The following is a 17,742-nucleotide window of genomic DNA, read 5'->3' as shown; positions in this document are numbered from 1 at the left end:
TATGTACCTTGAGAGTACATACTTCGCAGTGCTCGAATAAGCGTGTCGGTTGTCCGGAGACAACAGAATTTGAGGCGGACAACTAGTATAACCACGTCTGAGACATCTGTCCGGTGGACAACAAAAAAACCCTAACCCCTAACACATAACTCTACACCAATCGCTATCTTAATATACGGTGTTAATAGTAGTATAGTAACCAATTAATCTATGGTGAATAACCTTTTGCCTTTCATATTTTGCATCTGAACTAGTGATTGATAATCGGTTGATAATTTTCTAATTTTTTTCGGATCATCGGTTGGACCCAAGTAACGATGAATCGGTTACAACGGATTACTCTGGGGGTTGAAATCATGCGGTGTGCGCGTAACGTCGGTGTACATGTATGTGGTGCATAGTATGTGCTGTTTAGCCCCTGTTTACTGTTGTTTTGCATGTTTACTACTGTGGGCATGAATACATGTCATGTTAATAAGGACTAATTGTATAGTAGCGATGATAATCTTCTGATTCTCACTCACTTACCAAAGTTTTTTTTCTTGTTTCAAATTTTATTTAAAAAAAAGTTTTTTTTCCGAATGAAGTCGATTATGGATTTTAGTAACCAAAAGCCGCTTGTCGAAGCACTGTGTCAACGATGATCGAGTAAATTCGAATTGATGTGACATCACTAATCTGAACTGGGACAATCAATCCCAATCAACTGGTAGCTAGCTGGCACAATACGTGTTCAGTTTACTCCACCCATACTTCACAATCCAAGTGTTTCTAGCTCATCAAGAATCCTTATCAGGTGATAATTATAGAAAATGTATCGGCAACGCAGTTGTTATTTCCAACACTGATATATGTCAGGTTTTCTGATTTATGAGAGGATGAGACGTCGATTTGGAACCAGGCAACCAGGCAAAGTTTCCAAAATTTCTGGGAGGACCCATTACCCCACCTGTTATTTTCACCCCCCTCCTTTGGAATCTAGACTGCGCCACTGAACATTACATATCTGGGAGCAGAGAACAATGAACAAAAATGTTCGCCTTTTCGTCATGCGCGCCCAAAACAGAAGATTGCGAGAGCTGAGATAGAGGAGCCGTAGGGGTGTGGAGGGAGGGAGGCGGAGAGCCAGCGCAGTTAAAATAATTAAGTCATCACTATTATTGCGACGTTCGCTGTTTTTGGCCCCATGTTGTATAAAAAAATCTGGATTCATACGCCACTGTTTTGGGCGTGGTTTTTATATGTTATAATGTGATTGAAAATAGGCGAAGTTGGGGATAGTTTTCGGGGGCAACCAGAATTGTTGCTGAATTAACCCGAGATGCTGGTGCTTGGCAGGACAATGACATTCTTCATTTTTTATTATTTCGAGCGGAGCTAATATCGATGATCTTGTTTTATCTTGGGGTCCCTCTCTTGAATTTAAAGAGTGCCATCTGATTCTTTGAATATTGCTGGGAAATATTAGTTTATCTCTTATCTCTTTTTTTTTCTGCACTTTATTCCTATCTCTTTATTTCTTATTCTATTCCTTTTTTCTTATTCTCTTTTTTTATTTCTTATTCTTATCCTTCTTATCCTTCTTATTAAATTCCTTCTTCTTATTCTTCTTATTCTTATTCTTCTTATTCAGTAGTCAGTTCAGGTAGACAGCCTTTTTAGTCAAATGGCACTGAGGGTGGTCACAGCCAGAGTTATTTTTGCGCCCTCAGTGGTTTCTGCTTTCGTCCCCATTGGTATAGTATTTCTTGGAGACGGTGCGCCATTTTACGTGGTCATCCGAGCTACGGGAGATTCACAGTCTCCAGTGTAGTACCTGATACGACAACGACCCCTTGAGCCCCAGTAACCCCATTTCTGGGTCTGCGTCGGCTCGGACTAGAGTATAGGTGTGCTCGAATGATTGAATACACTGTATTGTACCGTACTTGGTGTAAGTTCTCCACTCTAGCTGTTACCACAGGCCCTTGGAGGCTCAAGTTTCAAGAAGAGTATACGAGCGAAGCGCTGTCGCTCTTATACTTTTCTTGAAACTTGAGCCTCCAAGGGCCTGTGCTGTTACACACTGCCAGCTATCACTGGCACTGCTAGTGATAGTATACCGGTACTGATAGTATTAGTATTACAGGTGCAAAGCTGTGCCGTCTATCCAAGCGCTATATACATTGTACAGCCAAGTCAGATACTTGTGTTGCATCTTCCTTACCTTCTTATTCTTAGATGTAAGTATTTGGCTACACCAGGCAGTTCGAGGTATGCGAGACCAGCATGGCACAATGATGCCAAATGCTCATTTAGTCAGCCTCTTCAATCGAATCTGCAAACTTCTCTTCTACAAGATTAAACCTGTGTTTGTGTTTGATGGTGGCGTACCTGAACTAAAGAAACAAACTACGGTATGTTTGTTTACCGCACTGAAAATACGTAGGAGTGTTGAAATGACACGCTCACCAATATGAATGTAAAACGAGGAAATGTGCATTTGTGTATGCGTAAGTCACATTTTCCAATTGATGAAAAATGTTTGAGTTTGAAATACAATAAATGCAATTGTTAATACTTGAAAGTAACTAAATGTCTGGGTGATTCTCTCACTAGGCTGCACGACGCGAGAAGAGTGGAACCGCTGAGAAGAAGTCATTGAAGACAGCAGAGAAGATTCTATATAACCTAATACATGGGCAGGCCATACAATCACAAATAGACAAGTTGGAGGACGACCCAAATGGAAAGTCTATCCCAAGCAAAGCCACTAAATCGCCTGTGTCTGCCCGTCAGGGTGACAATGATATGTTCCATTTACCACCGATGACGATTGATCTGGAAGGGGACCAGATCGCTGAGAGGCACGTGACATTTTCCTTCATATAAACTTGCCGAAAATATGCTTGGCATGTGTTCATAACTATAAATATGTACTTGAAACAGCTCTCATTGCTGACTTGTGTTTTCTCGGTAACTATACAGCATCTATGTATATTTTGGTATAGTCTCGCTATTTTTCTTCCCCATTCGGCTCAGCTGTTGTTCATATAATGCTAATATAATGCACTCACCAAACAGCACAATGAAATAGCTGAGATAATGTATTTATAGCCAAGTAGATCATGTAAAATAGCCGTATAGATCATGAATAGATCATGTAAAATAGCTGTATAGATCATGAATAGATCATGTAAAATAGCTGTATAGATCATGTATAGATCATGTAAAATAGCTGTATAGATCATGTATAGATCATGTAAAATAGCTGTATAGATCATGTAAAATAGCTGTATAGATCATGAATAGATCATGTAAAATAGCTGTACAGATCATGTATAGATCATGTAAAATAGCCGTATAGATCATGTATTTATAACAGTATGACAGATGGTCATTAGTTGTCTTGTCTCCATGCAGAAACGAGGACGAGTATTCATGGGAGGAGAGGATGATCGCACGCGGGGCGATACACGACAGCTACTACAATGTGAACGACGTCGATGTGAACGCGTCCGACTTCTGCAGCCTCCCGCCGGAGCTCCAGCACGAGATTCTCGTCGAGATGAAAGAACGTAACAAGCATCTTACCGATACTGAAGAACTCCCGCAAGTACGGGAATCATTACTGCATGTAGTTCAAATACAAATACATATACTGAAGACAGTATATTTCACAAAGAGTAAATCTGATAGATGCGATAGTGTTGAGCAGTTCAAGTGATAAAATCTCTGAGTGATACAGTGCAAAACAGCGCTATACAACATGAAGGGGGAAAATATATACAAAAACGACAGTACATTCTGTACAAGTAAAGTGATTAAGGTACACTTTAACATCATTTCAACACTCATACGGGCTCACACGCATGCACACACCTATATATATATATATATACATATATTCATTCAGAATATTCAAGCCATATCAATCACAGTTCATACGAGAAATCTATCACACGAGAACCTACGTTAACTGGGTTGGCTAGGCTGAGGCCGTTAAGCTATAGGCTATGCATCAGCAACATCAGTGTAGCAGCAACACCAGTATTCGCAGCACTGCTAACAGCAACAGCATTTATAACAGCAACATCAGTTATATCAATAGTGGTAGCAACCGCAGTTAGAAGTGTAGCAGTACCAGTAGCAATAGCAATAGGAGTAGGAATGCTAGACCCCTTTCTAGTTCATGATAAACATGACGTAAAAATTGTGACGGTATTTCGTTTCAATCATTTTCGTAATTTATGCTTTAATGCTTTTGTTTTCGCCCAGGAAAGCAACGAGTTCTCCAGTTTTCAAATCGGCGCGCTTCTCAAGCGGTCGAAACTCACCAAGCACATATACGACTTACGTAAAGAGATGAGGAGCCAGAGCAGTGGAGACGTACCCGTGATTTTAGGTAGAGAAGGGGGAGAAGTAGAGTGTCACCAGCTAGCATCCGAGGCATCCGCACACTACATCCTTGTCAAAGGTCACAGCAAACTCAACCCAGGCACTTCCGCTGATAGAATCAACATTGAACAAAAGGAGAAACCTACGGAAGATGTTGGTCTGGAGGTACCTGTGGGCGATGCCCCAGATGTGACATGTTCTCAACCAGGAATCCTAAGTCACGATGAGCAGCTGGATGACAGCAAGTATGCTGCTGCTGGCGGTTTTATCGCAGACGACGATGACGATGTTGTCAGTCGGGTGAATTGCGCTGAACCTGTGATGTCGTGGGATCGACAAGCTCCACCAGTGGCCACGTCAGTTGTTGATACAAGCACACGCTCTCAGATGATCCCATCAATGGAACCCTCCGCAAGCCTCAAAACAAGTCGGAGTCCAGATGCGAGAGATATAGTTTCCGACGCTCCTGAAAGAACAACGTTAAACGTAACGAGTCCAAATGCTTCACCTATAAAATATAGCAGTGGGAAACCAATGGGACCGACCAGCCTGGATTCATCAGATCAAAGTGTTAGTTATAAGAAGGAGCCGGAGGGCATGAAAGAGAGGAAGCCAGATGGTGTTAGGGAGACTTCAGAACTCACAACGTCTAATGACAACCATGAAGCTGACTCATCACAGGGTGGGTGACACTTTCTGTAGGTTTGTGAAACAGTATGAGAAGTGTCACACGAGTGTCACATTGTAGTGTCACACAAGTGTCACACAGTATTACAAGATCACATTTCACGAGTGTCACATTTCAGAAGGGTCACATTTTCACAAGTGTCACATTTCACAGGTGTCACACAAGTGTAACACAGTATCACAAGATCACATTTTATGAGATCCTGTGTACATCGTGTACACATTGATTTTATTAACGTGATATCACGTCAGGGCTATCTTAATATTATTAATTAGTTTAATAATTATACTATATTTATTTGTTACAGATGATGAATTTATTGAGGTAACATTCAATCCAAACCAAATGACAGAAGATGAACTCTTCCCAGCGAGTGTGTTTGAGGAAGCGGTGGAAGATGCCTCAGAGACTGAGCACCCAGAGCCATCTGGCGAGGAAATCGGCCATGAAAAACCTGAATTAGTAACCCTGGATGATGACAGTGAAGCACTGAAGAGTGAAATGTCTAAGGCTAGTAGATTTAGTTCAATGCACATCAAGGAGTTTAATTAAAAGCATATTAAAATCTGTAATAGTTCACACTTTTTATTAAGTAAACATCCATGATATTGCCATCCTGACAATTATGTAGATTCATCGATGTTTATCTTTCTTGTTGCTCTAAACCACATTGAGTTAATAATATTCATCATCCTTCTAAATTTTGAACTAAGCCTATGAGAGAGTCTATTAGTGAGTGGCACTGTTGTATTAGATATATAAAATAAAGTGTTATGTCCATGCACACCTTGCCATATATTAGGTGTGAAGAGGAAATCTGGTTGTCCACTCCATTGCTGGTGCTGGAAACTCTACATAGAAAGATGGAATCTACTTTCATCGCGTAGTGCATATCCTGTTTAATTTTTAAATCCTGACGTATATTATATCTAATTAAGTAAATTAACACCCCCTGATCATGATTAACATTACAGGAGGAACTGATTGACATTCAGAACGTGTTGGAAGAGGAAGCGGTCGCACTGAAGAAGAGCAATGTGCAGCAGAAGAAACAGGCTGCTACAGTTACTGATTACATGTACGCTGATGCACAGGTATATAGCTAACTATCTGTTTATGTGTCTGTTTGTCTGTCGGTCGGTCGGTCTGTCTGTCTGTCTGTCTGTCTGTCTATCTATCTAACTTAAATGTAATATTTGTCACAAATGACCCTTACGCTACTTATCCGTTGAAAGCGGAAACAGTGACGAAATGAGAAATACTGCTGGCAGATAGATCAATTAGGCCTAATGTCCGTCAGTTTGTGTATCTATTTCGGCGTGTGTATTTATGTGCATGTGTGTGTGTCCATATCGATACCAAATTTCGGGAGCCAATAATATTCTTAAAGTATAAATATACATCGTCGTGTCATTACTCTGCCACTCATTCTCGTCTGTGTGTCCGCAGGAGCTGTTGCAGTTGTTTGGGATTCCTTACATTGTTGCCCCTATGGAGGCGGAGGCTCAGTGCGCATATCTCGACATGACTGGGCAGACCGACGGATCCATCACAGACGACAGTGACATCTGGCTGTTTGGAGCGAAACGTGTCTACAGAAACTTCTTCAAGCAGGACAAAGATGTTGAGAGCTATCGTGCTGAGGACTTGGTCACAGACCTTGGTAGGTATCTATGGGTACATCAGTGGTTGGTGTTAGTAGTATCATGAACAAAATGCATGAACATACGTAGAGTGTACATAAATAATTTTTATCACGTAGAAGCTACACTGTTCCTAGCTACATCAGTAACTGTAACCACTTCATAGTGCAGGCTGCCACAGCCAGAATTCTCCAGTGTAGACTATTTGGCATTGGTTACACCGGTACCAAATAAGATTGTGACAAATGCAAGGCAAAATAATCTGAAGCATGCTGAGTTCTATCCTACTGATCATTCTTTTACTGCTTGCCTCCTCTTGTAGTTAAGTTAAGCTTTAGAAATGTGGAGAGTATAGTAGAGCATTGATTGTACAGGTCTGAGCCGACACAAACTCGTGAACATGGCCCTCCTGTTAGGCAGTGACTACACGGCGGGGGTACGGGGCGTCGGATCGGTGCTGGCCATGGAGATTCTATGTGACTTACCAGCCAGTGACTCATTCGATGCTCTCCTCAAGCTCAGGTATTAAAGTCTTTGTAGTGTTGTAGGATCAATCGTGTGATGTCAATATACATGATCATGTGGCGCGATGACACATAGCTAGTGCTTGACATGAAGATTCTCTGTGACTTACCAGCCAGTGGCTCTTTCGATGCCCTCCTCAAGCTTAGGTATTATACAGTCTTTGTAGTGTTGTGCGATGAATCAAGGAGAAAGCAGCAGTGGTAGCATTTAGCCAGCAGTAATGGTAATGTGATTATTGTAGATGGTACAGACAAACCTGTGTTAGCAGATACTTTATAGCAGCAGCAGTGGTAGCATTATTACGTACTAGCAGTAATGATAGTATAATTGTATCCCCCGCGACGAAGTCGGCGGGGATACTATGGTTTCATGTCTCCCCAGCCGCTGCCGCCGCTTGCCGCCGCCGCAGACACTTTCCCTTCCGCTCTATAACTCGACCCCTAATTGACCTAGCGTGACCAAACATGATCTACTTACACATCTTGGGGAGAAGGTGCGTAGCGTACCAAAACCAGGTCACTGCGTCCTTTATTTGACCTTGATCATATTTCCCTTCCGCTCTATTACTCGGCCTCTAATTGACCTAGCGCTACCAAACTTGGTATACTTACACATCTTGGGGAGAAGGTGTGTCACGTACCAAAACCTCTAAGGCAACCAATTTTAACATACTTGCACATTTCTTTGTGACTTATTTAACTTTACCTACCTTCTACGTGCTTACAGAGATATTTCATTCATACTAGATCACAGGGGATACATTTAGTTGGCGACAACTGCCCTTTCTAGTTATTGTAGATGGTACAATCAAACCTGTGTTAGCGGGTACTTCTTTATAATGGACAACTGTCTGTGAAGGAGATTTTCAGGGTTTGCATTGAGTTACCTTTATATACAGGGTTGGCCATATTTATGTTCACAGTATTAATTATGATATTTCCATTTCAGTGTGGTGGCACTGAGCTGCTGATTGCATGTTGTGTAATTATTCCTGTATTCAATTTCAGGACGTTATATGATGAGATGAAAGGCCAGGAGAAGATACCACAGGAGACCAAAGTCAAGTCGAAAATTAGAAAGTTGGAGTTAAACCCAGGTTTTCCCAGCAGGGCTGTCTATGAGGCTTATTGCGAGCCCACCGTTGATGAATCGATGGAAGCGTTTCTGTGGTCGTCTCCCAGTCTGTGTGATCTCCGGATGTATCCTTCATTTTCATGCGTAATGAGCCATGATGTGTGCTCCTAACAACAATACTACAACCAACTTTACATCAGGTGATATCTGTTTTTTCTAAATTTGCATTACGAGCCATGATGTCTGCTTCAAACAACAATATTACAACCAACTATGTAACAAATGATGTCTGTTCTTTCTAAATTTCGATAAAGGTAATCGTTTACATGTGTATCACTAGGAATTTTTCTAGCAGTATGCAAGCGTTGCAATACCTTGGACATGATTTTTTAGAAATGACACATGCTTATAGAACTAGGATTCTGAGATCTAGCTTCCATATAAGTGGTAGGTCTCCTTAATATCTAATTTATTGGAAAACATACTGATATAATTGCTCAATAAACGGGAAATCCCTGTAAAAAGTTATTTTCTTGACCGAGAAATAGATTTGCAGCAGATCGACTCGGGTGGACAAAGATAAAGACTGACAACCTGCTTCTCCCCATCATGAAAAAACTAGCCGAGACATCGGTAAGTTAAAGTGACATACGTTCACATGGAAATAATCTATATTCGACAGTGATTAAAGGGGAAATAATGGTTAAAACAAAGTATTATACATTTGTCAAGTATTATCACGTGGATTACACTTAAAGGAATAATATGTCCATTGAGTTATGCAATGTTGACGAATGCTAGAAGTAACTGGCACGCCTTGTGTAGTTTAATTAATGGCATTACGCGGTTATAAGGCCAAACGCGTATTAGTTTGTCCAATGGTCAGGGCTGCTAGTTACATTGACCAAACAAGACTCGGAATCTGTGCGAGCCGCTGCAACTTCATTCACCGCGCATCCGGTTTGGCACATGGGAGATCGCGAGACGCAACGACCCCCGCGGTGTAAACGGCATCATCGATGTCGAATGCACAAAGTTCGAGGGGAAGCTGTCGCGTAGACCAGAATTCGCGGACAACATTGAATTCTTACGTGGCACACGATTTGGGTTGTACGGGCACATGAACTGCAAGCAACGCGCGTGTTGAGGCTGGCACACGTTGGTCACAAGCGAGTCAAAGACAGAAGAGCGCTCATACGTGAGAAAGTGTGGTTCAGATGGTATAAGACCATCCGAGTAGAGAACGTGATTGCGATAGTTGCATGGCGTCCAGGATAGCGACCGCCGCCACACCAAACACGGGAACCCTAAAAATGTCAGCACCTGCGCTGAACGTCCATGGTCATGAGATCAGCATCCTGATTTTGAGCAGGGTACCTGCATGGGTACGGCACTTTATGGGTAATGCCTCCGCGACGTTCTCACGCTAACCGTCAGTCTGAACGCATGTCCTCTCTGCACAGCAATATGCGGTCATCCCTGTCCTTGACAAGGTCATTGGAGGAATTCGTGTACGCGATGTGGCAAAGTCCGGATAACGGACGACCCCCTTCAAGCACCAGCGCATTCTCATGACCAGGCACAGCCCCAAAAGCTTCAGCATCGTAAGATGTACTCCGGCTGTTGCCCTCCGCACAAACGCCGAGAGCAGAACGCTCAGAAGACGTTAAAGAGTCTATTAAAGCTGCCCACCTTAGTGGAGGAAAAAGCTGAAGCGCAGGAGCTGCACAGCTTTCCTGTTGAAAACCTATAGAGGGTCAAGACTCCTCACAGCAGGCAGCTGGCGTCCTCCAGCGTACGCTGATGTTCGCGCGAGGCCATCTAAAAAACTCGCTAAACCCCGGATGCGGCGTACGGAGAGACCGGCAGGCACGAGCGTGCCGCCAGAAGGACGCAGATCTACAGCGGGCGGATGAAGGTGTATGGCAGATCGAAAGGCATATGTCAGAGAAGTCTGGTATAAAAGATTGGTTGAACCGCGGTGCTCGGCTGAAGAGAGAGGGCACTGAGGAAGTCCGACCCCAGGCCGTTTGGGTCGCGAAACCGCTACAATTGGGGTGACGACCGAGAACGGATCGATGTGACAGCAGAGCGTCAGTGGAAAGACTGTAACCAGAAAACTCGTCCCCACGCCCCAGGCGTAAGGGGTGCACCGAATTTAAACGCTCCCACACGTTCCAGAAGATCGTACCGCGACGTCATCGGATGAGGAGCGAGGAAGAAGCTGGTTTAGCACTCAATACCGTCGACCAAGACGATCCGGCCGGCCGGACCGGCCTGTGGCGCAGGCACTCTTCCAAGGCTACCTGAGTGCAAAAGCAGACCGCACGGCCGAGAGCGTGCGCTGCCAGATAGATGGTAAGGACATTCGTCATGGGCCTAGTGTTTACGTTTATATCGATGTAGATAGTTCCTAGGCTTCTATTCAGCTACGCGATATCGTTTCTGAAAAAAAATTGCGGCTCAATCGTAATTTTAAAACTAAAGCAAATAATCAGTGTTTTAATCATTTACTTTGGTATCGGCATAGACACTTCTGTTCAAGTTGGGCGAGAAATGTGATGTCCAGCCCTAAGTGTTTACGTTTTGTATCGATGCACTCTATGTGCGCAATGTGACGCATTGCGTGAGCGGACATTCCGGAATAAAGAAATAAAAAGTAGGCAGGGGGCGGGAATTGGATTGGCAAAACGAGGTGGTGTTATACCTCTTCGGAGTTCATTAATGTTTGATATCATCAATGGCCAAACTAATAAGAAGCATTACAGTGTGATAATGTATCGGCGTATCATCTTACGTGCCGGTAACAATGTCATCCAGAGGAGTCAACATGACGTAAACATTTTGCGGGCTCGTATGTTTTGGAGCGCCAGATGAAACGGGAGGTGTCAGCGATGTAACCGGACGGCCACGGACTAAAACATGGAAAATAGAGTATAACAAACGCGTTACTAATCACGGAGCCGCGGGCGACGGAAGCCCTGACAAAAGTCCTTAGTCCGCGAGCGTGGGCGTTCATGTTTACGAATCCACTAGGATGATTAGCATTGCGTACGGCGAGCATGCGTGCGAAAATGTCCGGGTGCACGCTATAAATCTGTGATGCCACACCACGCTATCGCCGGCAGCGTTTAACTGTAAAACAACTGATTTTTGGACTGCGATGTTTAATTAGACATTTAATAATTATAACCAGGCAGTGACTATTGACAAAAATCACGCGCATTGGCTATAAGGTAATTACATATATAACTACACAAGGTGCCAGTTATCTCCAAGGCATTCATCAACATTGCAAGTAATCAATGGACCTATTATTGCTTAAATGAAGCACACAATTAATAACACCAAACTAAGGCCATAAGGACAGGCTGCAAGGTAAGGTAAGTCAAATTCCTAGTATGTCCACTGTAAGTATTTTCGCTGTTGAATGTGTATGTTGACTAGCTATACGATGACTGTATATATATATTATATATATATATATATATAACCTTTTGTGCCAGTTACGCCTACAGAGACATTACCCTGTCCAGATTTCCAACCCATGAACGGCAAGGCATCCAGTACTAGGATTATACCGAAGCTTATATCCATAAAGCCATATAAAAGTTAGACAAAACCACGATCTCGAATAATTTCAAGTATTCCATTTCTGTAGCGACTCGAAGCTATCGTATATTATTCATGTGCATAGTCCATGTGTGTCCAAAAATATATGATCGTTTATTTAAGCTATTTATATATGTATCCGATTCTTTGCTTTTGATTTTACTGGTGTACCGGCAGCAATGCTAAGTAGTTAGTTGCCATGACAGCAATACTGTCTCTGCTTCCAGGTCAAGATTGACAGATTCTTCGTGGTTCAACCCTCCGAAAGACGTAAATTGAAAAGCAAGAGAGTGAAGCGTGCCCTCACTCGTGCCAGAAACCACGATTCACAAGGTGAACAGAGTGACAAGAGCAAAGTAGACGGGTGTGCCAATGATTCAGTAGGTCTGTCTGGGAAGAGCTCTGATAGAGCTGGCAGCAGTAATGAAACTTCAACATCGAAACAGATTAGAGAACTGAGACCCAGAGGTGAAAAGCATGCTACTAAACGTGGTTTCACATCAAAGGCTGATCATCCGCGAATCAAGGTAGCGGTGAAACACAGTAAAATTGATCGATCATCAGCCAATGTTGCTGCAGTAAAGTTATCAGACAGTGGAAGTTCTTCCGATTGACGAATCTGAAGAAATATATGACTAATATACAATCTGAAAGCTAGAACTGGCATTCGAGCAAGCTGTATTTACAAGTCAGTATGATCTCATTAAATTAATTAGATCTAAAATCTCCACTATGTCCAACTATGCATTGATTCGTTAATTGAGAGTGTAATAGAGATGGCTTGGTTTTATTTCGTCTTGTGATTAATTTATTGCAAAGTATTTCATCCAGCAACTCGTGAATTCAATTCTTGGGTAAAAACTGATCATGATGACAATATACCATTTGTCTGCAAACTAAGATTAGGGTAGAATTTAACTTTATTGGAGTGATATTCACCCGTTAACTGCCAAAAGTGCTTTTTAAAAGTGTAAATAGAGTATAGATATATTCGTCGTGTTGTGCGTAGCCACGCAGTCGGTCTGGATTGTGTGGGGATGTTTCTCGTTGAATATTATATTGTGAAACATGAATAAAAATTCAATTTATGGCATTTATTATTATTTCTGTGTGCGTTTTTGTGATGTGGTAAAGTGTGTTTGTCACTCTCTTACAAGCTTCACATTATCTATTAGATTTTTATCGATTTTTTTTAGATTTAAAATAATTCCAAATTAAATATTGGTTTTTGGTAGTTATTTTAAAATTAATATCGTATCTTTAACCCTCTTTAACCCTCTTTATCGTATCTTTAATTCGATGTAGAATTAAGTCATAGGTTTATGCTCGCATCTGTTACAACATGACATCACGATAATTTTCTTCAAATAGGAATTATGTTTATCCGCCGTTCTGACCATGCCAGATGACCTAATAAGACAAAATTGATGAAAAGTGACTGCAATTAAAATAGAAATATGATGCGGTATTGAAAACGGAATTTGGACTGAAAAGAAACTAAAAATCATGGAAATGGACCCCAAATAGACATGAAAATTAACATTAAACGACGTGAAAACGATTATGCAAAAGTAGAAACATAAAATCATTATTTATTCAGCCAGCAATACCAGTTGCATGGCATGTCATTGTACCCGGAGTGTTATAATATAGAGGGCATCTATGATAACACCTACGATGACACATCTATATCATGACACTCCTGATTGTATCATGTCATTACCTCCGCTAAGGGGTTTGCAGGAGGTTATGTTTTCACCGGCGTGTGTTTGTTGGTTTGTGGGTTTGTTTGTGTACAGCCTAACTGAAAAAGTTCTGGACGGATTGTCATAAAATATTCAGGATAGGTCAGAAATGGGCTAACTTGGAATTGATTAGATTTTGGTGGTGATCCGGATCCAATTAATTATTTAATTAATTAATTAATAAATAAAAAATTTCACAGTCACAGAATTCAGCTGTTTTGGCGGAGGTCTGTGCTCTCCGAGTGCTCTAGTTCTATATGCAATCGTGCTTCGCTCGCACCTAACTCTCTCGATAAGCAAGCGTGGACGCCTAAGATAATAACTAATCAGCGAATCGTGAGCGTATCCTAACCACGCAAACAAACGTGGCACGAAGTCTGCTAGAACTGTCTACACGTGCAGTCCGTGACTCTAACACAGCGCAGTCGGTAGAAGGCAATCAACCCCGGCAGAGCAGTGGCGAGATAGAGAGCGTTCTACATCATTATCCTGTTTGATTCCACGCAATAGACACAAGGTGAGGTAGTTATCTTCATTAACGTAAAACTAGAAATAATATATATATATATAAAAATACGCGCACACACACGTGCGCACGCACACACACAGACTCCACGGGTGGACCGAAGGATCGCGTAGGCGGCCTACGCACGCACTGCACGCAATACACACAGGGGGCCTACCGCACGCACCACGCACACACAGCGCTAACCCACACACGACGCAACACAGCGACAGCTGCACACACGATGGACAAACCACACATACACGCGCGTGCGCGCACAGCGGCCGTGGCGGCGGGCCTCACATGGACGCACAAATAACAACGCGCGTCGCGCGCACGACACACCACACGCACTCACGCACGCCAGACACACACACACACAAGCCAACACACACACACACTGTGCGCGCGCGCCACGCTTAATATATATATATATATATATAATATATATTCTAAGAGCTAATAATACGCTAAATACTCATTTAATTAATAATAAAAGGTATTATTAGCTCTTAATTATCAGGGGTGATAATAAAGAAATACATATATAATGACAATTGTCATTAGTCAATATTAGTCATTTCATTTAGATAAATGTCTATTTTAGAATGGACGACGTTTTTTTACATACAATGAGATATTCGAGTACGTGCAGATAATAGCGAAAGGTTCACATCGCTCATTGCACGAACGGTCGACCGTTTCAAGGCCAAACTACAGAACAGAAAGGCGAAATCCAGGACGACGTGCTTGTAGCGGCATCGCCGAAATCTGGTATAGGACATTGATCGCATAATCCACCCTAAATAAATTATAACTTTTCGCAGTGCGCTCATAATACGCAGGGGTTAATAAATGACATCAAATTATATATATATATATATATATATAGTTAGTATATATATTCATCAATTATGATAATAAATGATCATAATAGTTTGTCATCATCAATGCACTATAAAATCATACATATGAATACATAATATTTGTCATAATTTAACCCTGATAATCGAAGAACGGGACATTAGTGAACTTTTGTACCGAAATGGTGCATGGTCTGCTGTTTTAGACGACCCGCAGCAGTTCAGTAACAGAGTGCGGCATTTATCCAGATCCAATCTGGTAAGCACTCATACGGCTCTGAGCGTGGTAAGCTGTGGAGGCGTATATGTTGTACTCGTATAGTGAACGTAATCGTGAGAGAAAACCATCCATTTTTTCATGCGCCAGTCGTTAATTTTCAAGTTGATTCATGCACGATCAATGATTGAATTCATGCAGACAATGCCGATCATGCACGATTCAATGATTGATGTCATGCACGATCAATGATGAGTTCATGCGCACGATCAACTTGATTGATTCATGCACGATCAAATATGATTCGACTCTTATGACATCGATCAATGAATTGATTCATGCACCGATCAATGATTGATCATGCAACGACAATGATTGATTCATGCACGATCAAATGGATTGATTTCATGCAGATCAGATTGTCAATGCCATTGATTCAATGATTCGATCTTCATGCATGATCAATGCAATCAATGATTTTCCATGCACGATCAATGATGATTCATGCACGATAAATGATTGATTACATGCACGATTCAATGATTGATTCATGCACGATCAATGATTGATTCATGCACGATCAATGATTGATTCATGCAACGATTCAATGATTGATTCATGAACGATCAAAATGTGGATTATGATTTCGAGTCCGCCCATAAAGGACGCTTTCAACTATAAGATCTAGGACTCAATAGCCTGTTCTAGTACACGGCCTTGCACTTTCTCTGGGCTGTGGCAACAAGGCTAGTTCAACTATAGTAACTCACTCATGATTCACCATATGATTTAGACGCACCCGACCATATAGTCGTTTGACACACTCCGACTGGGATACGATAACCATCGTACTCTAGGAGTAGTGTATATCGTCTCTGCTCCGTCTTCCTCTCTCTCTCTCTCTTCTCGAGCCGCTGCTGCTCTCTCTCTCTCTCTCTACTCCCCTACCGTACCAGCCATCTTGCTCTCTCTCTCTTCTGCTCTCTCTCTCTCTCTCTCTCTCTCTATATACTATATATACTATATATATAATATATATATATCAGGAGAGGATAAATAATAGAATCTTCTATATTCTAGACATTCTAGAAGCAATTATTATTATTCACTCTGATATATAATTAATATATATATATATGTATATATATATATATAGATATATATATAAGTATATAACGTATATATATATAATATATACTATAATATAATATATAATATAATATATGTATATGTATATATATATATATATATACAGGGTATACGATAATGTATCTATCGTACTGTCTTAGTGAAACGACGAAGCGAGTCAGACTCTCTGACTGAGTTTGCGCCGGCGTTTGCTGAGTAGATACGGTACGTGGTCTATTTGTAATACCTGACCTTTCATACAAGCCGGCAATCTAGAAGGAAGTAGAATGTGTAGACATACCACTATGCCTATTATAGCACGAAGATATCTATACAATGTATAAATATTTTAGGTATATTGTTTATACATTGTATACATAGTATCAACATATATATAGCCTATATATACATAATATCAGGAGTGTATCAAACAATTTTGATACACTCCTGATAATATACTAATATACATATGTATTCATCATAGACCTATTAGCAAAAATAGTTTTCTAAAGTTATCTACTTTTGCTATTGGTAATTCTGTATAAAATGTAACGTGCGTGCATATTTCGATAGCGGCATGTAAATTAATTTAATTTAATTTTCATCAGGTACGACGTGGACACAGGAGGTCGTTTACTTGATAGCTAATGGACTGGACGAGGAAAAGTCGAAAGAAAAGATCTTGGAAGAAAGATTCCCGTGTATGGACTTCAAGTTTCCGGGAGTCATCGATGTCGATCCAGATGAGTGGCCGAAAGACCAGAAGAGATTTATCAAGACTCATCTACCTTACGATATGCTACCGCAAGACTTCAAAGATAAAAAATGCAAAGTAATTAGATTTTCTTTTGTCTATGAATGAATAGATTTTCCAATCAATGAGCGCGAGATAATAAGTGAGACTATATATATATATATATATATATATATATATATATATATATATATATCATATTATATAATAAATGATCATAATATTTGTCATCATCATCATATAAAATCATAATATGAAATCATAATATTTGTCATTATTAACCCCTGATAATACGAAGAACGGGACATAGTGAATTTTGTACCAAATGGTGCATGGTCTGTGTTTTAACGACCCGCCAGTCAGTTAACAGAGTGCGGTTATCCAGATCCAAATCTGGTAAGAACTCATACGGCTCTGAGCGTGGGTATAGCGTGGAGCGTATAGTTGACCGTATAGTGAACGTATCGTGAGAAAAACCATCATTTTTTCATCGCCAGTCGTTATTTTCAATGATTGATTCATGCACGATCAATGATTGATTCATGCACGATCAATGATTGATTCATGCACGATCAATGATTGATTCATGCACGATCAATGATTGATTCATG

At 41.1% G+C, this 17,742-nt stretch overlaps 2 protein-coding genes across 4 annotated transcripts in view; both read left to right on the top strand.

The window, feature by feature from the left end:
- The window catches only part of LOC106806962 (DNA repair protein complementing XP-G cells homolog), a 14,092-nt gene extending 1,075 nt beyond the window's left edge, over nt 1-13,017 (top strand). Inside the window, exons 2-13 of one of the 3 annotated variants that reach the window (XR_001393605.1) lie at nt 2,221-2,396; nt 2,599-2,846; nt 3,403-3,595; nt 4,258-5,059; nt 5,373-5,575; nt 6,040-6,159; nt 6,515-6,728; nt 7,083-7,230; nt 8,241-8,432; nt 8,856-8,940; nt 12,147-12,773; nt 12,831-13,017. Coding sequence is in view for 2 of the 3 variants with exons in the window: in XM_014809149.1 (XP_014664635.1) it covers nt 1,900-1,933; nt 2,221-2,396; nt 2,599-2,846; nt 3,403-3,595; nt 4,258-5,059; nt 5,373-5,575; nt 6,040-6,159; nt 6,515-6,728; nt 7,083-7,230; nt 8,241-8,432; nt 8,856-8,940; nt 12,147-12,533 (2,802 nt within the window). In the remaining variant the exon portion in view is untranslated. Of the gene's footprint in view, nt 1-1,883; nt 1,934-2,220; nt 2,397-2,598; nt 2,847-3,402; nt 3,596-4,257; nt 5,060-5,372; nt 5,576-6,039; nt 6,160-6,514; nt 6,729-7,082; nt 7,231-8,240; nt 8,433-8,855; nt 8,941-12,146 lie in introns of those variants that run through there. The other 2 variants (XM_014809149.1, XM_014809148.1) reach the window with 2 other exon arrangements.
- Nucleotides 13,018-14,914: 1,897 nt separating this feature from the next.
- The window catches only part of LOC106806951 (flavonol 4'-sulfotransferase-like), an 11,029-nt gene continuing 8,201 nt past the window's right edge, over nt 14,915-17,742 (top strand). The window contains exons 1-2 of the mRNA XM_014809138.1: nt 14,915-14,943; nt 16,986-17,209. Of these exons, the coding sequence (XP_014664624.1) occupies nt 17,081-17,209 (129 nt within the window). The 5' untranslated portion in view covers nt 14,915-14,943; nt 16,986-17,080. The remainder of the gene's footprint in view (nt 14,944-16,985; nt 17,210-17,742) is intronic.

Source organism: Priapulus caudatus, unplaced genomic scaffold, assembly GCF_000485595.1.
Source record: "Priapulus caudatus unplaced genomic scaffold, Priapulus_caudatus-5.0.1 Scaffold187, whole genome shotgun sequence".
Classification (NCBI taxonomy): domain Eukaryota; kingdom Metazoa; phylum Priapulida; class Priapulimorpha; order Priapulimorphida; family Priapulidae; genus Priapulus; species Priapulus caudatus.
Note: the sequence above shows the minus strand (reverse complement) of the source record. Positions and strands in the feature narration are given on the sequence as shown.